At 42.4% G+C, this 26,341-nt stretch overlaps 1 protein-coding gene across 3 annotated transcripts in view; it reads right to left on the minus strand.

The window, feature by feature from the left end:
• Nucleotides 1-413: 413 nt before the first annotated feature.
• The window catches only part of UBE4B (ubiquitination factor E4B), a 133,978-nt gene continuing 108,050 nt past the window's right edge, over nucleotides 414-26,341 (minus strand). For all 3 annotated transcript variants that reach the window (XM_004425560.3, XM_087446842.1, XM_004425562.3), the window contains 7 exons: nucleotides 19,451-19,577; nucleotides 17,329-17,473; nucleotides 12,042-12,176; nucleotides 9,434-9,625; nucleotides 2,872-3,046; nucleotides 2,112-2,258; nucleotides 414-1,782 (listed from right to left, as the gene is read on the minus strand). In XM_004425560.3, coding sequence (XP_004425617.1) covers nucleotides 1,721-1,782; nucleotides 2,112-2,258; nucleotides 2,872-3,046; nucleotides 9,434-9,625; nucleotides 12,042-12,176; nucleotides 17,329-17,473; nucleotides 19,451-19,577 — 983 coding nt within the window. In that variant the 3' untranslated portion in view covers nucleotides 414-1,720. The remainder of the gene's footprint in view (nucleotides 1,783-2,111; nucleotides 2,259-2,871; nucleotides 3,047-9,433; nucleotides 9,626-12,041; nucleotides 12,177-17,328; nucleotides 17,474-19,450; nucleotides 19,578-26,341) is intronic.

The following is a 26,341-nucleotide window of genomic DNA, read 5'->3' on the forward strand; positions in this document are numbered from 1 at the left end:
CATAAATGTAAAGACCTCTGCACAGTGCCTGGCACACAGGAAATGCTTGAAATGCTCACTATTATCATTACACGAAAGCTGGTAGGTAAACTGCAGTGCCTAAGAAAATGTTGATGAAATGGCTTGGACTTGAGTAAGAATTTTAAAGGTCAGGGAAAAGATATTTGAGAAAGGTAAAAACTTGAGAATGGCAGAGACCGAATATCACAAAGCTGTCCCCTCAAACAAGCAAACAGTGAAATGAGAACCAAATGGAGCATGAAGACTGACACAAATATGCAAGTTTTATTGTGAAAATAGCGACTCCTAATTGGCTCCAGAAAAGATAATCCACCACATGCAAACTCATTTGGCTCTTGTTCTTCACCCATCCCTTTTTTTTCCACAAAAAGAAGAGACTCAAAGAAGATTCCTTCTGAATGTGTATCACCATTTATTGTAGTTTGCGTTAGGAATTGAACAGAGGACATTGTCTGTGGAGGGGGAAAAAAGGAAAAGAAAAAGAAAGTATGTTTTTGTAGACTTAATTTCTTCAAAACACTTTATGGTTTCAAATCCGTTTTTACCCCAAAGGAAATTCAAGAATTCAAGTATGTTAAGTAGGGAGCAGTAATACAAAACGTCTTATGTTTGTGCGCGTGTGTGTGGGTGTGTTTGTCTGTTTGTGTTTTTACAAGCAGACATACTTCCACATTTCTTACACCCCTTTTTTGCTTTGGTAAGGCCAAGCCCCAAAGGACACATCAAACTAATGACCCCTGCCTTGAACTCACAGACTCAAGAGTTAAAGAATTTATTTACCCTCATAGGATAACTGTAAAGGTTTCGAACTGTCACAGAGCATTAAAAAAACCAACCCTTGCCTCCCCCCCAGAAATCATAAGTCACATAAATCCTGATATACTTAAACACTTCCTTGGTTGCAGCTGCTCCTTAGATTCCTAACACAGGGCTTATTACAAGGACCAGAGCAACAGGATTCTCTTCATTTCATTTAGAATAAAAAAATTTTAAAGGGACATTTCAAAAGAAAAAAAAAAAAAAACTGAAATTCAAATTCTGAAAATATCTTGCCTTTTTTATTAATCATGTCATCTAACACCAATTAAAAAAACAAATATGTGAATATGATATAAAAATACGATCCCAGGATTAACACTTTGTTGCAGGCACAGTTATCTCACAGAATATATGTTTGGAGGGCCAGGGGAAGGAGTTTATTTTTGTTTTTGCTTCTCTTAAAAAAATCCACAGCAGTGCAAGTAGGGTCAGGAAGGAAGGGGCAGGGGAAAAATTCTTTAGCAGCAAAACGTCCAAGGTTCTCTAATCACAATCAAATCAACGGATATTGGATTTAGAGAAAAAAAAAGATGAAGGGGATACTGCCCAGACCCACTTGTCATCAATTATTAAAAGACTTCCGTTGCAAAAGCCCCAAATTGTGACGTATGAAGGACGTGCTTTACTACACAAGCAATCATAAAATATGTCCCTCAAACTTTTGACCACATTTGTCACTTAAATATATGTACAGGACTTGGGCTCTTCCTCTCATTCGTGTCCTTTCAGATCTCCACCGTCTGGTCACTCTGGGTGGCTCTCGCTGTATTTTGCCACATCTGGCCTCCAACACTGGAACAGCATTTTCACCACTGATGCTGCTTCTGTTCGCCTTGCCAGCCTGGGCCGTTTCTAGCAGAGGGTGGGCCAGGGGGACGGTTTAATGGTCACTGTTCTGCTTCTCTCTCATCCAGGCGTGAATCTGTTCTTTCAGTTCTGGCACTGAGAAAAGAAAAGGAAAGGATTAATGCCCCAGATGGGAGGGCTCTTCTGAGAGATGATGCTTGTAGTTCTGTATAACTGGAAAGAAAAGGCCATTCATTCCCTCATTAAACTGAAGACTGAAGAAGAAACAAGACATGAAAAGGAAGGACTAGACTTCAACAATGAAGAAGAGCAGAGTGTTTTGTGTCTTCTCTATTAAGTGTCATAAAGTATGTAGCTTCTGGGTTTGATAATTTTCCTCCTTTGATTAATCTCTGATATATGATTCTCGCTCCACTGCTTCGTTCTGAAGTAGGCACTGCAACTCAAGCTGGGCCCTCCTCTACCTGGTTCCAGCATGCTCTCTGTCAGCGTCTGTCGGTTGAAGGGGTCCGTGGGGGAGTTCAGCAAGTGTCGCAGGATGATGGAGCGGTCCATGATGGTGCCGGAGGGCAGCCGTACGGGGTCAGTCATCAGGGTGTCCATCAGAGGGTCTAAAGAGACAAAGCAAACTGTAATCTAATAATAGAGCCTAAAACTGAACAAGAACACAAAACAAAGCCCCTCCTATCAGTGAAAAATATATCCATAGGAACAGCAACCAAATGGCCCCTACTAGGCCCTCAAGTTTAGAAGGATATCAGCACTAGATAAAGGCATAGACATTGCCTTTTGTAGAGGGGCAAGTACCCTTTTGTCAGCTACTGCTGGGAGGAAAGAACAGAGGAAAAAGACAGCAGGACAGACAAAGCCACAGGCCCTCAGGGCTCTGCAGCAAAGACGACAACGCAGGCTAGAATCCTTCAACCCGGGACTTCCCAGAATTCTTCTTTGAAAATGCAAATCCCCGCTTGCAAAGGCAAGGCTGACCTTAGAATCTTTAGGGTTGTTAGCTGGCTTAAAATCAGGCTAAGGACTTTTTTCCCTTTTAATTTACAATATGAACCAAAAGTTCATAGGCAAATGAAATTTCAGACAAAGTGTCTCAAAAAGCAACTACAGCACATCATTAAAAAACTAAAAGCACAGAATGTCCTCTTTTAATGTTACATGCTTCAAGTTAACTCAAATCAAAGAATTCAGCATGAAAAAAGTGGGTCCACTCACCTCTGAACTCGTCTGGAGCATCACTGTAATCAATCTCTGCGCGCGCATTCTTGGCTACTATCTCCTCCACTTTCTCAGCAAGAAGTTTAAACTTCTCTATCGCTATTGTGGATTTGATCCCTGCCTTCCGCATCTTTGAAATAACTTCTTCAAACAACTCTTTGCTGTAGGATCTCTGCAAATGAGGAAAGACAATGTGAGACAAATATATTTTAAGTGGAAAAAAGGAAGCTGCCGAAAATATCCAAAGTATGATTTGTGTTTTTTTCCCCCTAAGAAAGCCCTAAAATTATAATGTATGTATATATAAAACTTTTACATGGCTATAAATACATAAAGACTGGGATAATACACACCAAACTGTAAAAGGTCATTACCTCTGGGGAGGGCTTCAGGATTGAGGCAAATGATGGGAATTTTAAAATTATTTTTACAGCAGACGTGAATTTCTTTTAAAATTTAATTAAAAAGAGAAGGAAATCTAGCCTATTTCAGTCCTCGCAAGGCATTGTGCCCTAGAAGTATATCAGAGAAGGTGGAAATTTCAGCTCTTTTCCCTAATGGTAAACATGGTAAAAGCAACCCAATATAGTTCACAATCAATAGGAGCTTTCTTCCCATTCACCATCAATCTTTACGACCTCTCAGGTCAACACTATTAAATGTCAGGTGCTCTGCTGACAGGAGCAGAAATGATTTAAGGCTACAAGAGCAGGCGGGATGGTCTAGAGGACAAGTGCCCATCACAGACCCAGATGAACCTGGACTTGAATTCCGGCTTTACCTACCTGCTGTGTCGTCTTAGGCAAATCCCTAACTCTCCTGAGCCCCAGTTTCCTCAAGTGTAAAATGGGGATAGTAACACTGACCTCACAGGTACCTAACTCATACAACTCTCTGCCATTTCAAAATATCAAAGTACATCATATTTTGCTTTTATGGCAGAAACATTGGCCACTTGTCAATTTAGAGACAATGATGCAAATTGTGGAGAGGAATGATTAAATCTGAGACTCTGAAGGATAGAACCATAACATGTGACCTGTTATTTCTAACTGAGGATTCACACTAACATCTCTAGGCTGAATTCATCTCAATACTTGTGTTCTCTTAGAACGCTGCATTGAAATTCTTTTTTTTTTTTTTTTTTTGTGAAGATCAGCCCTGAGCTAACATCCATGCTAATTCTCCTCTTTTTGCTAAGGAAGACCGGCTCTGAGCTAACATCTATTGCCAATCCTCCTCCTTTTTTTTTCCCCCAAAGCCCCAGTAGATAGTTGTATATCATAGTTGCACATCCTTCTAGTTGCTGTATGTGGGACGCGGCCTCAGCATGGCCGGAGAAGCGGTGCGTTGGTGCGCGCCCGGGATCTGAACCCGGGCTGCCAGTAGTGGAGCGCCCGCACTTAACCGCTAAGCCACGGGGCCGGCCCTGCATTGAAATTCTTCAATCTTTCTTCTTTCCTTTTTTTTGGATAAGGAAGATCAGCCCTGAGCTAACATCTGATGCCAATCCTCTTTGTTTGCTGAGGAAGATTGACCCTGGGCTAACATCCGTGCCCAAATCTTCCTCTCCTTTATATGGGATGCCACCACAGCGTGGCTTGACAAGTGGTGCGTTGGTGCGCGCCCAGGATCCGAACCTGCGAACCCTCTGGGCGCCGAAGCGGAGTGCGCGCACTTAACCACTATGCCACGGGGCTGGCCCCTCTTCTTTCCTTTTTCAACTTCAGTTTCTAAATAAGTGCACATGCTCACCTTCTCTCTCCACCCACACCCACACCCCTTATTAAATCCATGCCACTGACCGGAAGAAGAGAGAGGTCAGGGCCAAGTGCCAGCAGGGGCCTGGGCCTAGCAATAATCCTAAAGCCATCTTCTACAACCCTGGCAAATGCAGAGAGCCTCGGTTATAGTTTTTTGAAACGAAATTACTACATTAATTCAACAAATACTTTATTTGGTGCCTACTTATTATGAGCCAGGTAAGTGGTAGTCCCCATCCCTTTGGGAAGGGGCACAGGGGATAAATGACCAAACGATACAGTAAGATGTCGGAACGGCAAAAATGCACAGGGAATTACTGAAGCCTGGGCATTGCTGTAGACACTACTGACACGATCTCACCTTGACCTTCTCTTTGGAACAAGTAGCTGTTCTTAGCCACTTCTTATCCTCATGAAACATCACCTACTCTATTTCTCAAAATCAAAAGGTACCTATGGGGAGATGGCAGTCAGTCTTGAAGAACAGTGGCATCAATGAATCGAACGAACACATATTACTGAGCTGCTCCTTCAAGTTTGGTGTGGGTAGGTCACAGAAGAAGCAAAGATTTTGTTCCTGACTTCAAGGATCTTAAAGAGTGGTTACAAAACTAAACACAAAAATACCTGCAAATCATATATATGACAAAGGTCTAGTATCTAGAATATGTAAAAAATGCTTACAACTCAACAAAAACACAATCTAATTAAAAAAACGGGCAAAGGACTTGAATAGACATTTCTCCAAAGATATACAAAAGGCCGACAGGCACACAAAAGATGTTCAACACTATTTGCCATTAGGGAAATGCAAATCAAAATCACAGTGAAATACCGCTTCACTCCCACTAGGGTGGTTATTTTAAAAAAACAACAAAACAGAAAATAACAAATGCTGGCGAAAATGTGGAGAAATTAGAACCCTCGTACACTGCTGGTAGGAATAAAAATGGTGCAGCCACTGTAGAACACAGTTCAGCAGTTCCTCAAAAAGTTAAACACAGAATTACCATATGACTCAGAAATTCTACTTCTAAGTATATACTCAAAAGAACTGAAAACAGGTATTCAAACAAATACTTTTACATGAATGTTCATAAGAGCATTACTTACAATAACCAAAAGGTGAAAACGACCCAAATGTCCATTAATGGATGAATGGATAAACAGATCATGGTATATCCATATAACAAAATATTATTCAGCCATAAAAAGGAATGAGGTACTAACAGACACTACAACATTCGAATACACACACAAATACATTATGCTACATGAAAGAAGCCAGTCACAAAAGGTTATACGTTGTATGATTCTGTTTATATGAAATGTCCAGAATAGGCAAATAGATAGATCTAAAAATAGGTAAAACAGGGGCCGGCCTGGTGGAGTAGTGGTTAAGTTTGCATGCTCCGCTTTGGTGGCCCGGGGTTTGCAGGTTCAGATCCCAGGCACAGATCTACACACCGCTTATCAGGCCATGCTGTGGCAGGTGTCCCACGTATAATGTAGAGGAAGATGGGCATGGATGTTAGCCCAGGGCCAATATTCCTCAGCAAAAAGAGTAGGATTGACAATAGATGTTAGCTCACGGCTAATCTTCCTCACCAAAAAAATAAAAAAGGTAAAATAAAAACAGAAAGCAGATTAGTAAATTGCCAGGGGCTGGGGTGAGGGGAGACTAGACAGTGAATGCTTAATGGATATAGAATTTCTTTTTGGAGGTGATAAAATGTTTTAGAACTAAACAGAGGTGATGGTTGCACAATATTGTGAATGTACTAAATGCCACCGAACGATATACTTTAAAATGGTTAAATTTATGTCAAGTGAGACTTCAGATGGGCTCTTTATCATTTATTTTTTAATGGAACATGGTGTTAACAGACAGCGCTCCATGAACACCAGATCTACAGTCCCTCCAGAGAACTAGAGTCTGCTCAACAAAGCACAGTCAGATGTGGCCATCAGTGCAGCTCACTGAGTCACCCTCAGATCTCTCTATCCCAGACTCTCTCAGCTCCAGGGACAACTGTTCTGTTCCACTCCTCCTCTGGGGGGCTCTCTCCTCAGGTTTGTGAGCGTAAAGCTCAGTGGCTTTCCGTGCTGGTGCCTTCTGTCACCTCTTCTAGACACTTGTCTTCAGCCCACTCTTGGTATATACAGAGAGACGTTTCTCAGTTTCTTTCCTTGCACAGCTGCCATTTTCTTTTTCCTTTGTCTTCCCAGGAAAACAAGACATACCAGACCAAACCAAGACCACTGTCCTCAAAGGAGAAAACAAAATTCTGCTACCTCTCCTTTGAACCTTCCTAGCCTTCCACCCTTCCTCTCTCAGCCCCCAAAACCCTCTTCCAAAACAATCAACTCGGTAGGCCCCTAATCAGCTTACAGCCAACAAAAACGAAAAATGCCCGATAATCAGGACAAGGAAGTGGAAACACAGGACAAGTGTAAAAGGAAGCAAAAAATCCACTTAAAATGTGTTTTTCTCTCCATTGTGTCACTGGCACTTGTGTGTGTTTGCCTCATGAGTCTGGAAGAGCAGGGCTAGTTAGACATTGAAGATGACCCGTGTCCCACTGTACAGAAACTGCCGCCTATGACTCAAGCTCGGTGCCGCCACAGGCCACCACCACAATCCACAGGCATTGCCAGGAAGTGTGGATGTTTTGTTGGTCAGCAAGGAAAGGCAGCTGGAAGCACTCCTTTGTCACCCACTTGGTTTTCACCGCCTCACTGGGCGTGCTGTGTTCATCCACCCTGCAAACTTGGTGTTATGCTAACCACTTGCAATATGGCAGCCACAGCAAGACCTCTCAGAAGAGGAAGCACTCGAAACGACTCTTCCAAGTAGTCTCTTACAGTAAAAATGGAAGACTCTCTGGGGACCTTCCACCCACCGACCTCTGGCCGGGCTAGAGAGGCCCAGCTGCAGTCCGCCTCTACCCAAGGCAGATGACTGGACCTCAACTGGCGAGCATTTCCACTTCCTTTCCCTCTCTACACACTACCACTTATCCTCCATTCTATATTGTACAGTATTATACAGTTGTAGGCTAGAAAAACATTTTAGCATCTCCCCAGAATAACTGCAAACTCCTAACCTCCTCCTTTACCACTACTTTTTATAGACATATGTGGTTTTATCCATTGCAGGCACTTTGTCAAGACCACATCTCTTGCTTACATCCCAAAGAACCTACATACGTGAATTATACCTCAATAAAGCTGTTATTAAAAAAAAGTAGCTATAATTCCCCTCTTTTCACCTTTGGATGAGATATGGGTAAAGAACCTTCTAGAATGCCTACTGATGGTTAACCTGAGATGTGAATAATATTTGGATAGAAAGAATGAACAAAGATGGAGAGACAGAAACGAGCATGGATGGGCCGGCTCCGTGGCTTAGCGGTTAAGTGCGTGCGCTCTGATGCTGGCGGCCCGGGTTCGGATCCCGGGAGCGCCCCGAGGCACCACTTCTCCGTCCAACGCGAGGCCGAGTCCCATGTACAGCAACTAGAAGGATGTGAACCTATGACATACAACTATCTACTGGGGCTTTGGGGGGAAAAAAATGAATAAATAAAATCTTTAAAAAAAAAAAAAAAAAAGAAACGAGCATGGAACTTTTTGGCCGTTTTAAGTGGAGAGCAGAGAGGTTGAGAATACGGGCTCGGGGCTAGACTGCTGGGTATGAATCCTGCCTCTACCCCACACTAACACTGTGCAAGCTATTTAAAATCTTTGTGCCTTGTTCTAAAGGGAGGAATCTAATCGAACCTATACTATAGGATTTTGTGAGGATTACATGAGTGAAAACACGAAAAGTGGTTAAAACTTGGTATGCAGTTAATAAACATTAGCTATTATTATGCTGAAATGATGCAGCACAGAGAAACACGGAGGGAGGGGAAGGCCTTTATGAGATTCCTGGAAAGTCAAAAAGTAGGGCTGGGCAGGGGCAGCTTTGGACTAAATCGGTAGCTGTAGGAATGAAAAATACATAACAGATATGATCATGAGGGACACAAACAATAAAGGCGAGGGAAAATGTCAAGATAACCACACAAGGTTTGAAACCTGAAGCCACAAAAATAACCACAGCACTGGGGCTGGCCCAGTGGCGTAGTGGTTAAGTTCGTGTGCTCTGCTTTGGCGGCCGGAGGTTCGCAGGTTTGGATCCCAGGTGCGGACCTACACTTATCAGGCCATGCTGTGGCGGCGTCCAACATATAAAGTAGAGGAAGATGGGCATGGATGTTAGCCCAGGGCCAATCTTCCCCAGCAAAAAGAGGAGGACTGGCAACAGATGTTAGCTCAGGGTTAATCTTCTTCACCAAAAAAAACAAAACAAAAAAACCCCAAAAAACCCCACAGCACTAAAGCAGAAGACTTGGGAAGAAGATTTGGATTTCCTGAGAAAACCTGCGAATGTAATGGGTTTGTTAAATAAGGCCCTTAGCGAGATGGGTTAAGAACTCAACTGGAGACAGATCTGGGAGCCAAATCTCTTTATGCCCAAAAGAAAACAACCAACTCATCTCCATTTACACCAGACAAGTTCCTCTCGCCACTGTGGTCACTATTTCCATTTTCATATTAAAAACTTCTCAAACCACATTTTGAAAAGTATCACCTTCCTTGATTTCAAGTGGGGAAAATCCAGGGACAGATGGATATGTAATTGCATAGGGTCTGCCAGGAAACCCACAGAGAAGTAAACTCAAGTTGCCCAGTTCAGCAGCCTGAACCCCAGACTCCCTCTGAAACGGCCTGCTCTCTTAGGCACTGACCTGGTCGTCAGCAATGGCTTTAGCAAACCGGGCACAATCCAGCTGCAAGTAAATATCCGTCAGTTGGTCCAACAGCTTCTTTGGTTCAAAGCCGTATTTCTCAGGGTTTTCCACTTTCAGATCACGGCACTTGGGACCACAGAGTTGCTGAAGATTAAAGTTCAGCATTGCAGCCAATCGGGGTCCAAGTTCCTAGGAAATGACAGGATAAAGGACAATTCACGCTGTTGAGACAAGCGAGAAGGATCAAAAACTCCCATTTCAGTGGAGGAACAGGAATTGGCAGGATTAATGTTCAAAGAATCCCTTATACGTGCTGTGTATCATAAGCTGAAGAAGGATATTATATTCAAAATTTTCTTTACTCACCATTTCTAATCCAATAATTCTAATACTTAATAGAATGTTGCAGGTTGATGGAATATTTATAAATACCAACAAAAGGCAAGATTTTCTTTAAATTCATGCTTTTAATTATAAAAACAAGGATCATTCCAAAGTCGCTGAGAAACAGGTAAAAGAGGGGAAATTATTCTTAATTCCAACATCATAACACAAGTCACAATAGTTTTTGAGTATGTTCTTTCAGCCATCATTTTACACATTATTTTTCTATAAATTTCAAAAGTCCCCGACAGTTCAGACAGTGCACCATTCTTATTTAGTTATCAGACGCAAAGAGGGGAGAAATGCAAAAGAAGGTAAAATTTATGTCTTGATTAGTTTTAAATCTAGGTAGTAAGACAAGGCAAACTTAAATGAAAGAACTAGAAAATAATTACAAAATAATATGTAATAACCCCACAAGACGACTCAGCACCTAGTACAGCTGGGCATATACTGCTTTAAGCAACTCTGAACTGGGAAAGCCTGGCTTAGAGCAGAGAGTATGAGAGTAAACACTGGCCACAGAAAAGAAGAAGGGAAGCTGTCTTAAGTAGCAAGGTTCTCACTGAATTTAGTGATTGCATTTATACAAATTCAACTTAAGCTCAGCTTTTCAAGAACCTGCTTTTGCACAAAGCAAAGTACTCTTGTATTTAATTTAAAAATGGTGAAATAAAGGAGTAACAAGAATAGTACAGAGTTGGTGTTTTTTTCTTTTTGAAGTGGGAGATTTTGAGCTAGCCAGTGAACCAGCGTAGCAGACGAAAAGGAAACATTGAAGCAGGCCTGCAAAGACTGAGGGCAGAACACTACGGCCAGGGGTATAGACAGATTGATGACTAGGCCTTGAAAAAAATGAATTTTAATGGACAGGAAAATATTAGACTTAGCTTTCAAGAATTTCCTTTAAAAATTGAAGAATTTAGAACTAAAAATAGGCTTTATGATAATTTAGTCTCGAATAATTTTTATAGTTTCCTACCTTCTAACAATCAAACAGCACTGCCACTGGAGTCATTGAACATAAAATAAAACGTGGTTCCGAGCAGGGACTGGGGAACCGCTAGCTGCAGGCCAAATCTGGCCCGAGGCCCGTTTTTATCAAGTTGTATTGACAAACAAGCCACACTTGTTTGTTTACGTGTCATCTGTGACTGCTTTCGTGCTGCAACAGCAAAGTTGAGTGGCTGTGACAAAGACCGTGTGGCCCACAACGCCTAAACTATTTACTGGCTGGCCTTTATAGAAAAAGTTCAAGGAAATTCCATTTGCAAATCTTTAAGGGGAGCAAGTGTCTGAAATATCTTGTTGAAATTAGTTGCAGTGTCTTACGTTTTCAGTGGTGAGCTCTGTTTTGTTTCACGTTCCACTGCTCTTGCGCTGAAATCTATTTATGAAGAGATGTGGAATGGAAGGGGAGAGGAGAGGAGACTCATCTCTTGAGCTGCACACAGGCCAGGGTGGGGTGATAATGTCGGAGGGAAGAGTGAATATGGAAATTGAAGGAAACGTAGTAAAATTATATTTCATTGTAAACCTGTCTCCATATAGGCAATTAACTACTGAACCTCAGGCTCCTTTCTGGCCCTCTTCACTCCCTTGTCCTAGCCACACCACAAAGCTTCTAAACTGTATGTGTGTGTGTGGGGGGAGGGGGATGAAGCAAAGCAGAGATCTTCAGTCATGTCGCTCAGTTTCAGTTTCTGAAACAGGACCCAGGTCTTATTAATCACGTCAAGGCCAAACGTTTTGACTACCTTTGATCTATCATAAACTTGAATTATTGCTCTCATTAACCTTTGGCTTCTTGAGTGTAACAAAGCTATACCTAAGAGAACCAAAGATCTTATACATTACCAATTATTTCTACTTAATATACTCTAATTTCCAACTTAACGTTACCTCATACTTTCCCTATCAATAAAATAAAGGAATCAATAATGATAAAAATACGTCATAGCTTCAACATTAATAATCCAATGTGCTGTCTAAGCAGAAAGTGAATTAAGTTATCTTGGAAGTGACTGCTTGCTTTAGTCTATCAACAGAGTGCTGTGTGTATCAATTAGCATAACTGGGAACAGAATCGGTAACAGAATTTCACTTACCAGTGACTGTGACCCTGGAACGTCCAGGATTTCTACAACTATGTTTAGTTCTAAGTGATAGAATCTGAATGTGGAATCCAACAGACAAAGTAAATACCCCGAGTTCTACTCACTGGTCTGAGGAACGGCTTCTGGACCTGCTTCGTGAGGATATGGAACATGTCCACGGTTTCTGTTGCCAGGGCAAGATAGGAGCGCGAAACACGCTCGTCCTGAGCAAGCTGAGACTGACGGGCCTGCTGCTGATCCTAGGAGACATTGAACAGATGCCAAACACATCTCAGCACTAGTCAGCAGCTCACCAAAACGCCAAGTGTAGGGGAAAAATACAGTCAGCTCATAACTGGAGAAGTGCATAATAAAGCCAACATTCTTAGGGAATGATATAACTACCCATACCAGCGAACTTTCTGGACAACTGAAGTTTATTCCTCTCAGCATCAGAATTCTTTAGGACTTTGAGTAAGGTGACCTTGGCACATTTAACTCATGTGAGACTCAGTTTCCTCAATGATAAAAGAAGTCACCATTACGTCCACGCAGGATGAAATAAGTGAATCTTATGTCATGCTTAATATACACTGGTGCTAATAAAGGAAGGTTCACTTTCCTTAATAACTTTTACTTAGTCGTCATTATTTTAAAAACATGTGATGTGTTATGCTACGATACTAGGTCTATATGTTTTGCTCCTACACCAAGTGCCTGTAGATTGCTAAGCTTCTGAATTTTGTCTTTCCACACTGTTAGGCTGTCATCCCTTACAACTGTCAGCATGCCTGCCTCTGGCACCATCCTCCTCCTTCAATTCTCCCATAGGCTAGGAAACAAGGAAATAAGGTGTATTTGACTCACGGGTAAAATAAGGTGGAACACTGAAGGCTCTGAGGTGGATAAAATACAGAAACATCAGTAAAGACTTAAATTCTTAGGTCTGCTCAGAGGCCACTTTACTTTACGTTGGGGGAGGGGAAACAGCTAGAACAGCTGAAGTTGCCAAACAAGTGCCCCCTGAGTAAGTGCCCTCTGAGTAAGCGCTCGGTGGAGATCCTGCAACAATGCTGGGTGACCTGTCCATGGCCCCTTGGTCAAGAATGAGCCTACTGAATGGAAGGCTGAACCAAGAAACACGTAAGAACAGCAAGGTGGGAACTACCTAAATCTGTGTCTGGGTGTCTCATTCATTCATTGCTAAACATTATCCAGCCCCTCGTACAGAGCAGCCCCTCCTTTAGGCACTGGAGATGGAGTACAGAACATGACCAATAGGGCTCCCTGCCCTCATGGAGCTTCGATTCCAGCTAGGGAGATGAGCAATAAAAAGATAAACACCCAAGCAGATACACAGTAAGTCTGACAGTGCTGAAGACAAAGCAGGGTAAGGGGAAAGAAAGAGTGTGTTGGGGTCAGGGGACGCTCTTCTGGAAAGGGTGGTCAGGGAAGGCCTCTCTGAGGAGGTGACATTTAAATGGATATCTGAAGGAAGTGAGTCAGTCAAAATCTGAGGGAAGAGCACTCCAGGAAGAGGGAACAGCAAGTGCAAAGCCCCCTGCTTGTCAGCGGAAGAGCAGGGAGGTAGCGTGGTTGGGGTGGAGCGAGTGAGGGGAAAGGCAGGGCCAACACTGCAGCACCCTCTAGGCCACTCTCTAACTTGGGATTTCTCTCTGAGCCAGAAGGGAAGCCTGGAAGGGTTCTGAGCAGAGCGGGGATAACGAGCAGACTGAGATTTTAGCAGCATCCCTCTGGTATGGACATGGGCAAGGGTGGAGGCTGAGAGACCAAATAGGGAGCTACTACTACAAGAATCTCCCCAGGTAGGAGATGACAGTAGCCTGGAGGTGGGGGAACAGGTCAGGTAATGGATATTTTTTAAGATAGAGCCTAGAGGCATTTGCAGAGAGAGAGAGAGAGAGCAGAATCAAGAAAGACTCCAAGGTGTTGAGCCAGAGCAATTAGTAGAACGCAGTTGTCATTTACTGAGATTGGGCAGACTCGGAGAGGAGATCTGGAGACAACATCAAAGGTTCAGTTTTGGACAAGTTAAGTTTGAGATACTTATTAGACCACAAGGCAGAGAGACAGGTCAACAGCTGGTTTTGCAGGTCTAGAATCAGGACAGATCTGAGTTGGAGAGGCACATTCTGGAGTCTTTAGCATACACATATTTGCTATTATTATTATTTTCATTTTTTACATTTTTTTGGTGAGAAAGACTAGCCCTCAGCTAACATTTGTTGCCAATCCTCCTCTTTTTGCTGAGGAAGATGGCCCTGGGCTAACATTTGTGCCCATCTTCCTCTACTTTATATGTAGGATGCCTGCCATAGTATGGCTTGATGAGTGGTGCGTAGGTCTGAGCCCAGGATCCGAACCTGCGAACACCGGGCCGCTGAAGAGGAGCATGTGAACTTAACCACTATGCCACCAGGCCAGCCTCTAGAATACAGATGCTTAAAGCCTTGGAATAGATGAGAACACCTAGCAGTGATTTTCAACTGGGGGCATCAGGCCACATGTGGGAGTGTTTCTGGTTGCATGATGACTTGGGGTAGGAGGGTACATCACTGCCATTAAATGGGCATGAACAAGAGATGCTAAATGCCCTGCAATGTATGGGACTCTCATAATAAATTATTATTATTATAGCAAAATTCCACTACACTCAAAATACCAACTAGTACCTCACTAAGTGACTGACCTGGAGAGCAAGTGTAGAAAGAGGAGAGGAACAGCCTGAGGGCTGAGCGTCGGAGTCCTCCAATGGTTAGAGGGTAGGGAGATGAGGAGGAGCAGGTGGGGGGTGGGGGAGGGAGGAAGGGACCTCAAAGTCAAATAGAAACAGCACTTGTTAGGGATTATTTATGCCCTTTTCCCATCCATTAACACAGAAAAATCAATAGTATCTGTTCGGTCATCTCGTAAACAAATGCTATTAAGCACTGACTCTGATAATGTGCTACAGACCCATATCCCAACATCTACAATATAAGCTGGTCCAAGATAAGCATCATGAGTGACATAAAGTGGGGATTCAGAAGCATAGAGAAAGGTAAGATTGCAGCTACACTGACTGAGGAAGGCCAACCATGAAGGAGTACTTAGACAAGACCTTACTCAAAGAATGGGTAGGATTTTAACACATAAGAATGGAAAGTAGAGCATTTTGGACAGAAGGAGTGTCTCAAGGCAAATGAAACAAAAGGAGCTACACATCCTGAGCACCTTCTCTGGGCTGGTCCTGAACTATGTACTTGCCATCTACCGTCTCTCTTCATCACTTTCCTGCAAGGCAGGAATTATCTTTGACTTATGGGTGAGGAAACAGAAATTAAGGAACTTTTAATGTGTGGCAGTGCCACTTCTCAAACCCAGGTGGCCTGGACTCCAAAGCTGGGGCTCTTTCAACTGTTTCCCCAGCACGTTCTGTGAGGGCGTGGGGACTGGTCCAGATAGGAGTCGGCTGATTGCAATGGAAGGTAAGCTTGGAGCATCACGCAGAGAGTGACTCCATCCTGAGGGAAATGGAGAGCTGCGGGAGGCAGGTTTGGGAGGCACAGTAGCAAAACAGTTTAAGGTGTGTTTAGAAATAAATATGAAGGTAGTGGGTAGGACGGACTCTCGACAGTGCCAGTACAGTGCCAAGGAAAAAGAAGATGATCACTGCATTATCTCAAGAACACAATTAAAGGGGCTCAAGGAGCATGGTGGCATGGACACAAAAGAAATCCAGCATTCACGGAAGCCCCTTGAAAAGTTTAAGTCTGTAGTTTAAGCATGTTGGCTAGAGTAAGATGTAAAATTCTCATCAAAGCTGCAGGAATAATTGAAAGGAAAACCTTCCCTAAATGTGTTTCAATACCTTACTTTTTTTTTCCTGTGAGGAAGATCAGCCCTGAGCTAACATCCATGCTAATCCTCCTCTTTTTACTGAGGAAGACCGGCTCTGAGCTAACATCTATTGCTGATCCTCCTCTTTTTTTTTTCCCCCCCAAAGCTCTAGTAGATAGTTGTATGTCATAGTTGCACATCCTTCTAGTTGCTGTATGTGGGACGCGGCCTCAGCATGGCCAGAGAAGCGGTGCGTTGGTGTGCGCCCGGGATCCGAACCCCGGGCCACCAGTAGCGGAGTGCACGCACTTACCCACTAAGCCACGGGGCCGGCCCTCAATACCTTACTTTTAAGATACTTTTTGACTCCACAGCATTAGAATCCCAGCAATATTTTCATTTCAAGAATGCTACTGCAAGTAAAGAAAAAGTAGTCTTCCCCACCTGTACATGAGAACTCCTTCTAGAAAGCAGTTCTGATTCTGAGACTAACAACACCAGGAACAGAACTAACTAACCAAAACATGAAGTCACCAGTAGCTGTCCAGGGCCTAGTAATGACCAGGGAACCATCTAACTGGCTGCAGTAAATGTCAGGAGAGGGTAGTGTGCTGTCCACTGGCACAGCATGAATTTTCACAGAATCTGGCAAAATAAGCCTCTTTTCCATTAATAACTAAATATAAAAACAAAGATCAATGGAGAGGAAAAAAACCCCATCAGAATCCTTAGTTATTTACATGGTTGTCTAAAGAAGATCATATGAACAAATCACTTGTCTAGCAGACAGAACTCTAGAGACTTATTTCCTAATTGCTTTCCTAAATCTTAGTCAACATATTCAAACAATAAAAGCTCTTCTCCAAAAAAGCCCTTTAAAATTAAAAGGGCAGAGAATGTTTTCTGGACACATTTTGAAAGACTTCTCAACTCATTTCTTAGCTTTAGGTCAAGTGTTTAAGTTTTCTCCTACCCCAAACCTGGGATATGGCTTCATGGAAGCACACAGGTGGGAGGTAGCAAGTACAGTCATGCGTTGCTTAACGACTGGGATATGTTCTGAGAAATGCACTGTTAGGCAATTTCGTCACTGTGCAAACATCATAGAGTGTACCTACACAAACTTAGATGGTATAGCCTACTATACACCCGGGCTATGTGGTACTAATCTTTTTTTTTTTGCTGAGCAAGATTGGCCCTGAGCTAACACCTGCGCCCATTTTCCTCTATTTTTTTGGTATGTGGGACACTGCCATGGCATGGCTTGATAAGCGGTATGTCGGTCCGTGCCTGGAATTCGAACCTGAGAACCCTAGGCTGCTGAAGTGGAGTGCGCAAACTTAACCACTATGCCACCGAGCCGGCCCTATGTGCCACTAATCTTATGGGACCACCATCATATATGTGGTCCCTCGTTGACCGAAAAATCCTTTTGCGGCACATGACTGTACTGACAAGTTATTCAGATCTAAGTCATCAGATCCACAAATGCAGCCGCTGCAGCAGAGCTCTGCCCAGGTCCAAAGGCAACTTCCCTGCAACGCTGTCGCAGCATCTGGACTCTGTCCTCACCCGGGGCAGCTGGTCCCACTGCTCTTTGTTCTTCATCTCTTCTTGCACTTCGTGGATCCGCTTCAGAGACTCCAGACTTTCATCGAGCAAAAACGTCGTGTCATTTATCAGCATGTTTATATAGCGAACAAACTGCTTCCCAGAACTGAAAAGGCAATTACATGGTACATGGTCATACACCTGCCTGAAGCAAAACGCTGCAGCAGACTCCAGAGCAAACGGGCCTCTACTCCACAGGCCAACCACCTCCCCTACAAGACTGTCTACACCTTAGCACAATTCAGGTACCGCAGAGCTGAGGGCAAGGACTACCAAGTCTCTCCTTATATTCTGTTATTCTTTTAAATTAATTTTGGTAAGCTCATTCCAATAGAGTGCTGAAGCCACCTTGCATGGCTCATGAGAGCCAACTGCTAATATTCTGGAATTTTGTAAGCAGATTCCCTTGGCAGCTTAAATTTGGCAACAGTGGAAGTATTTACACCCCAGAAAACCAGCAAATGCTGATTTTTTTTTCTCCAGAGAGTAGGGTTACCAGCATGCCCCTGGCTCATTCTCTCAATGATTTTACGTAAAGAAAACATTCCTCCAGACTAGAAAACACGCTTAAATTCACCAAGAGACAAAGAAAGCACAAATAATTACCCATATATAAGAGACAAGAGAACTAGTGATACGGTTATTCCTCATTATAAAGAAAGACACATCAAAGAAAAATTGGAAGTTGTAATACTGATAAAGTAGGATATTAACTTACTTTATAAAACTTGAAGCTTCTGATCTATGGAACTATCCTGCATATCATATATGTATATATATATTTTTTTGGTGAGGAAGACCAGCCCTGAGCTAACATCCGATGCCAATCCTCCTCTTTTTTGCTGAGGAAGACTGGCCCTGGGCTAACATCCGTGCCCATCTTCCTCTACTTTATATGGGACACCGCCATAGCATGGCTTAACAAGCGGTGCGTCGGTGCGCGCCTGGGATCCGAACCGGCGAACCCCGGGCCGCCACAGCGGAGTGCGCGCACTTAACCACATGTATCACCGGGCCGGCCCCCTGCATGTCATATTAAATGGAGGGACTTGCTGGTGAACTGAGATGGCTTGGCCTATCTCTGTTAGACTCTGTAACTGACAAATTAGTAGAGAAAAGAGGAGCTACACTTCAGGATCTACCACTGTGTAATCAGCGGGTGGTAAGCCCATGCCCAGGGAAGAGAAGTTCTTGTGAACGAGAGTGGGAGGCCTGGATTTCGGGAACATGGAAAATTCAGGATGAACACTCCCAATCAGCACCACGCAGATCAAGCCATGGGCCTGCCTGGTTTCCTAAGTTTGTGCCAGGCTTTTGTTGGAACATAATTCTGACTATAAGAGCAGTTCATGGAAACAATTAACTTAAAGAGTTTACTTTGCAGAAAGCTACCTAGCAAGTGGTTACGCCACTGGTAATATGTATATTATTGACTAGTAACTCAGTTAACAAGTGACAGCTAGACTTGAGCAAAGGTTGCAAAAGATTCAAGTAGATGGGATAAAATTTCTTCTGAAGAATAATTCAAGAGTTCACCATTTTCATCTATCTTCCTTTTTAAAGCACTTTTCTTAAGTAATTTAAATGGAATTACTAATGTCCAGGTTTAAGTAGTTGCTGAAATTTCAGGTAGGTAATGAAAAATCCTTAATTAAGGGAAAGACACTGCAAATGACAACCCCAACTTAATTGCTTCTAAATCTGAAGTCCTACTATTTCTAACTCTAAAGCTTGATATCATATTCAAGAACACTATCTCATTTCAGTCATTCTGACAACTTTATTTAACACTATAATCATAGGAACACCAAAAAACACAACACATCACCTCAGAATATTTATAGATTCTTTCTTTATATATACCATCCCCAAAGAATCTTGACAAATTTAAAGTTCTGCAATATCTTGCAAGCATAGACATTTAGATAACCCTTCTCACATTTAGCAGTACCATCCGGAAAACTTGAAGGAGGCTGAGACCAAGCAAACAGCCAACAAGAACCTGCTGTGAAAGCTTTTAAGCAGCTCCTCTACCTGTGATTTGCGAGAGAGCACACTGTGACATCACGGGCCCAATACTCACTTGAACTCCTCCATAAAGGTGCCGTGGTGAGCTATGTTTTGCCAAAGGCTTTTAAAAATTGTGCTAATGTGATAGCGAATGGTGAACTTGTCATAGAACTCGCTGGTGGCTCCAGTATGCTCAACATCTACAGAAGAAAGACAAAGAGACTGAAGGATATATATACTTTCTTACCTTTCTAAAAGCAGTTATTGCTGCTACAATGTTACTGAGTGAATACAAATCTGCAAATTCAGAGTTGAGATAAAACTTCGCCTATAATCTCACATGTAAGGCGGGAGACAAATTGTGAGGTGGTTCTGAAGACAAAAGTTTCACAATGAAGGTCTGGCAATGACACAACCAAAATGATTTGGGCTGGGAAATCACTTGGCATCTTTGGGGCAGCATCAAGTCACCAATGACTAGAAGCTGAATTACCATACCTCCCCAAATTTTAAGTTATTCATTTACAGAAATTCCACAGTACTTTAGATGAACATTACTCAGTAGAAAAAAAATTGGGTTAAATTTTATTAAAGGCCATGTGCCTATTAAATTAAATATTTTTGTATTAGGGACATTTTCAAACATGTACCACAGCAGAGAAAAGCAAATTAAGTCCCCATGTACTCATCACTCATTTACCAATTACCAACATCCACGTACCTATTAAAATGGAATAAAGATTAAACTTAGTTATCCAAAAGACAAATAGCTTAAGCATGAGAAATTCCTGAATTCATGACAAATTTTAAAGAGAGGAAAAACTGTCAGGTAAAGACAACAGGCTTAAGAAAAAGATAAAAAAGTAAAATAAAATGCTGTTTTTCACCTACCAAATTGGCAGACATTAGAAAAAAAGACAATCCTAAGTGTAGGTGAGGATCTGGGGAAACAAGTACACTATAAATGCAGGTGGGAAGGAATGGTGATGCAATCTCTTTAAGGCAATTTGACAAAATGTATCACAAGCCATCAATATGCCCATCTCTGACCCACCAATTGTATTCAAGAAAATACATACAAATGAATGGATAAAGAAAATGTATATATATACACAATAGAATATTATTCAGCCGTAAAGAAGAATGACATCTTGCCATTTGCAACAACACAGATGAACCCTGAGGGCATTACACTAAGTGAAATAAGTCAGACAGAAAAAGACAAATACTGTATGATCTCACTTATATGTGGAATCTAAAAACAAAACAAAACAAAACCCTACCTACCAACTAACCAAGCAACCAACCAACCAAAAGACCACCATGCTCACAGATACAGAGAACAGACTGGTGGTTGTCAGAGGACCGGCTGGGGAGGTGAGTGAAATGGGTGAGAGGGTCAAAAAGTACAAACTTCCAGTTATAAAATAAATAAGTCCTGGGGATATAATGTACAGCATGGTGACTACAGTTAATGATACTGTATTGCATATTTGAAAGTTGCTAAGAGAGTAGATCTTGAAAGTTTTCATCACAAGAAAAAAACAACTAGATTTATTGCGGTGATCATTTCACAATATATACAAATATCAAATCATTACATTATATACCTGAAACTAATATAATGTTGTATGTCAATTATACTTTGGGGGGAAAAAAGAGCCAGAATCTCTTTTTGAGTGACTAAAAAAACACCCCCAAAACCCCCAAATACAGGCATGTTCAAAGACTGATCTCCAAGGATACTCACTAAAGTATTAAAAAAATATTTGTGATATATTAAGTAAAAACCACAGGTTACCAAACAAAATATATAGTTTGGGCCCAATCATATTGAAAAAAAAAATATATATATATACACACACATGCACATGCACACATATATGTATAATACATAAATTGACGGGAAAGATACAGAGCCAAATGTTAATAGATTCTCTCTCAAATGCAGAGATTATCAATGATTTTTATTTTCTTCTTGGTATTTTCAATATTTCCCAATGAACACATTTTTTTGTGACTATGAAAGAAAATAGTTATTTAAAAATAAAAGGAATAAGACAATTAGCACCTATCATACAAAGATCTGAAAGCACTTAGGTCGACCTTTCTTTAAGATGAACTAAGCGTCATTTTATTAATTGTATAAAAGTGTGAACTAAAGTGTGGAGAGCCGATTTAGCAGACTACAAGAGAAAGATCCCGAGGGGCTGACACAAAGCCTCTTACATCCTTGAAATTGCCCATAATACCTATACTGTATCCTGAACATGGAAGAGGCTAAGTAATTATCGTTAACTTATTACTCATCAAGATACAGCTCACCCAATGTTTTTTTTAATTCACTCATAAGGTTCCCTCAAAACTGCATCAGCCCAAGTTCTAATTCCTAAGTCCTAGTTCTAAAGGAGAGCTAGCCCTGGTAGTCTAGTGGTTTAAGATTTGGCATTCTCTCTGCCATGGCCTGGGTTCGTTTTCAGGTCAGGGAACCACACCACCGTTTGTTGGTTGTCATACTGTTGCAGCTGCATGTTGCTGTGATGCTGAAAGCTATGTCACTAGTATTTCAAATACCAGCAGGATCATCCATGGTGGACAGATTTCCGCAGAGCTTCCAGACTAAGACTAGGAAGAAGGACCTGGCCACCCACTTCCAAAAAATTGGCCATGAAAACCCTGTGAATAGCAGCAGAGCACTGTCTGATATAGTGCCAGAAGATGAGAGGATGGCGCAAAAAGACTGGGCAGGGTTCTGCTCTGCTGGACACAGAGTCACTAGGAGTCAGAATTGACTCAACAGTACTAACAACAAAGCTCTAAGATGCCTGAAATGAACTAGACCTCTGCTGACCTCACTATCCGCCTCACTCACTGTGCTCCCACCTTGCAGGTCTTCTTGCTGCCTTCTTGCTTGATTCGTTAAGCTGCCATGGGCCTCGGGGCCTTTATACTTGCTGCCCTCTTCCTACCATGCTGTGGCTGAGATCTTCTTATGGTTCACTCTTTTGTCTCATTTTCAATGTTACTCCAAAGTCACCTCCTCAGAGATTTTCCCTGTCTACGCGTCTTAAAGTAGCACCATGCCCTCGTCCCACACTCACTATCTGAAAGTATCTTACTTATTGGTTTGGTGTCTGTCTCTCAACTAGAATGCCTGACTCACGAGGGCTTGGATTTTGGCATCTTCACCGCTAGGCCCCAGCAGCAAAACCAGCGCCGACACACAGTAGGAACTTCATAAATATTTGTTTAATTAGTGATTGAATCTGCTTTGGCTAACGCTGGCTTTGCTGATTCAGATCAGCTTGGGGAAGAGGATAGTCTTGAAATAAGTCTTGGTTATGTGTTTTCTGAGGTTCTGAGTAGCCAGGTTTTGAGAGCTGGTCCTTAAGGAACTGACTGCTGTGATACAAATAAAATACTCTTATTTCGAAACTTAATTTTATGTTTGAAACAAAAATTTGATCTTAGAATTTTCTAAGCTAGAATACTCTCTGGGGGTGTGAAAGAGGCGCTTGGTTCCATATCCATCTCTAATTCATGTCTGAGAGTCAGACATGTTCAGGAGTCAGGACCTAAAGCAGCGAGACTGAACATGGACTTGATGGACATGTGGGGAGTGTCTGTGATGCCCCGCTGTGGGCTCCCTCGGGCCCAGGTAACCAGAGGAGGAACAGCTCAGCCGTCAGGAGCACCTGTGCTGATGTCCAACTGCTGAGGTTACTGCCCCTCGCTAGCTGCTGACCTTCAGCAAGCTTCTTGACCTTTCTAAGCTTCAGTTTCCTCATTTGTAAAATGGAGATATTTATAGCACCCATCTTGAGGACTCCTGCTGGGATTAAGTGAAAGGATTAGTAAGTACTCAATAAGTCGTGGCTATTATCAGCATGGGTATCATCTATCCATGACTACAGAGGTGGTCCAGGGCCAGAGGGCACACTGCTTGGCGGCAAAGGGGAAATGGAGGACACCACCCACACCCAGCCCCTGCTTACCCATAGGGCTCCACCAGGCCCAGCCCTATTCCACATGCCTACACATACCCCTGTCCTTTATCCTGGAGCCACAGTGACAGGCCCAGGGCACTAACTGAGTACAAAATGCATTTAACTAAACATTTTTTGTTTTTAATACTAACAATACATGTTTACTGAAGAATAATTAAGAGGTTCAGATAATTCTTAAAAAAAGAAATTAAACTATTCACAATTCTACCGCTCAAAAATAACAAACTCACTGTTAATACTTTAGTATATATTCTTCTATACCTTTTTCTATCATATATATTTGTACCAAAATGTGGTCATACTTTAGATATTGTTTCATTACTTGGCATTTTTTTTTTACTTTTTATTAGTTAACCACGTAATGTAAGCCACATTATTTTTCATGGCTCGTATAGATCCACTGTATGGATAAACTATAATTTACTTAATTTAGCCACAACTGGCAGAAATTTAAATTGTTTTAAATATTTTCGCTACACTCATCATAAACAACGCTGCAGTGAATATTGTTATAAATGTTTACATACATTTATAATTATTCCCATACAATAGATTACTAGAAATTAAGTTTAGATGTAAGAGGGTGTGCTAGTCATTTAGCTGCTGTCTCTTAGCCCCAAATCTACCCTTCTTTATACTTGGCTTTGTGATGCCGCGGCTAGGACTCTCTTTGCCCACAAGCCCTGTTAGGTTTGTCAACAGGGTGCGCTGCAGGAGAACTGGAAAACTGAGGGAGAAGGGACTTGGATCTCTGGTTGGCTTGTGTTCCTGTCAGCAATGATTGTCCATCCCAGCAGCAGCAGTTGGTTCCAGTTTCCAGCCTGCTTCCACACTCACAGGACGAGCAACCTTGCAACCCTGCATGACCTCAGAGACACCAGCACCAGCCGGCCAGTGTCCTTCTCTAGAGGCCTGGGTCCCAATTCTGTCCAAGTCCTCATTTGAGCTGCTAGATTCCAATAACCCCAGCCTCTTCCCTTGGATCCCCAGTCCCAGGGACAGATGATGGCTGTTTCCTGCACCTATAATCTGTGTTACCCAAGATTCCTACTTGCATTTTCTGTCTCCCAATACCTATTTGACAAGTTCCTTATATTAAATTCTCCCTACTAATATAACTGGTATGTTTCTGTTTTCCTGACTGGACCTTGACTGATATATAGGATATAAACATTTTTAAGGCTTTTAGGTGTGGACTGCCAAACTGCCTTGCAGAAAGGCTTTATCAATTTACATTCTCACAGAGTTTCTTTTTCTTTTTTTTTTTTATGATTTTATTTATTTACTTTTTTCCCCCAAAGCCCCATTAGATAGTTGTATGTCACAGCTGCACATCCTTCTAGTTGCTGTATGTGGGTCATGGCCTCAGCATGGCCGGAGAAGTGGTGCGTCGGTGCCTGGGTGCACCCAGGATCCAAACCCGGGCCGCCAGCAGCAGAGCGCGCGCGCTTAACCGCTAAGCCACGGGGCCGGCCTCACAGAGTTTCCTAGTACTAATTCTGCACAATAGCTATCAGGGGGATGAAATAAGCTTTTCTCTACAACCATGTTAGCACTAGGTAGTCTCATCTTAAAAGTAAATCTGACAGGTGAAAAGAGGTACGTCATCGTTATTTTAAGAAATGCAGGGCTGGCCCCGTGGCTTAGCGGTTAAGTGCTCGGGCTCCACTGCTGGCGGCCCAGGTTCGGATCCCAGGCACGCACCGACACACCGCTTGTCAAGCCATGCTGAGGCCACGTCCCACATACAGCAACTAGAAGGATGGGCAACTATGACATACAACTACCTACTGGGGCTTTGGGGGGTAAAAATAAATAAATAAAATCTTAAAAAAAAAAAAAAAAAAAAGAAATGCAGAATTATCTTCAATTCAACTATGCCTGATATGTGCAAGGCACCATATATATAATGCACCATTGTACCTGAACAACACGTGGTCCTTTCCTACCAGGGCTAAGAGATAAAAGAGGAGAACTGGGGAGCCAAGAAGGGGCCTTTTACCCAGGAGTGCTCTGCTTTGGCCAAAGTGAGGATGTTACAAAACTTCAAAGGCCTCATGTACTTGCTTTAGGTTTAAGAGGATATAGGCAGGCCGAGGGAAGGACAGAAACTCTTAGAAGACGCCACAAAATAATAGTGACAAAGGGGAAAGAAGGCAGACAGATTCTTGGAACCCTTAGAAGTGAAGACAGAGATGACAGCACCAGCCCAAAACAAGCAGGAGCACGTCTTGGTTGACAGGGAAGGGATGGTTGTCACGGAACACAGAGTAATCCTCAAAATGATGTTGCTGCTGTGAACAGCAACAGACTGTGCTCCAGGCGGCCAGCGGTTCTTCCAAGGGCACGACGAATACATTCTACTAAATGCCATGCACTTACTCAGTGCCCATAATGTGCTAGGTTCAACAGAAGATAAGAAGACAGACAAGATACACCTCCATTCCTGAGAAATACATAAACTGGAGGGGAAATGTTCCATTTGTACAATGGTAGAAGACAGGTGAATAGGCTCCATAGGTGATTAGCTTTATGAAAACACATTTGTAGCTCAAAAGCCCAGTTAAAAATGAAAATTTGGAATACAATTCAACCAGAAGAGGAGCACCTCGTTGCAGGGTGTGTGATGTGTTTTCAGTGCCTGGCAAAAAGTAGGCACTCATAAATGAGTAGAATTAGTTAACGAGTGCAGACTCCCAGAGATCCTGATTCCATTGGTTTGAGTAGGGTCCCTAAGAATAAGCATTTTTAACAAGCTCCCTGTTTTACCCATAGTTTTGAAACTCTGGGTTATAGGAAGGTATTGTGCAACTAATGCTATAAGTTCAAAGTTAAAATGAACCAGGTAATTTCAGATAAAAACATCAACTTGTGCTGTTGATGCCACCTGGATCTCAGTGTTACCCATCTGACTTTCAATGGATCATGCTGAATCATCAGGGACCACTATATGGAAT

Source organism: Ceratotherium simum, chromosome 22 (genome assembly GCF_057802395.1).
Source record: "Ceratotherium simum simum isolate JZ-2026a chromosome 22, ASM5780239v1, whole genome shotgun sequence".
NCBI lineage: Eukaryota > Metazoa > Chordata > Mammalia > Perissodactyla > Rhinocerotidae > Ceratotherium > Ceratotherium simum.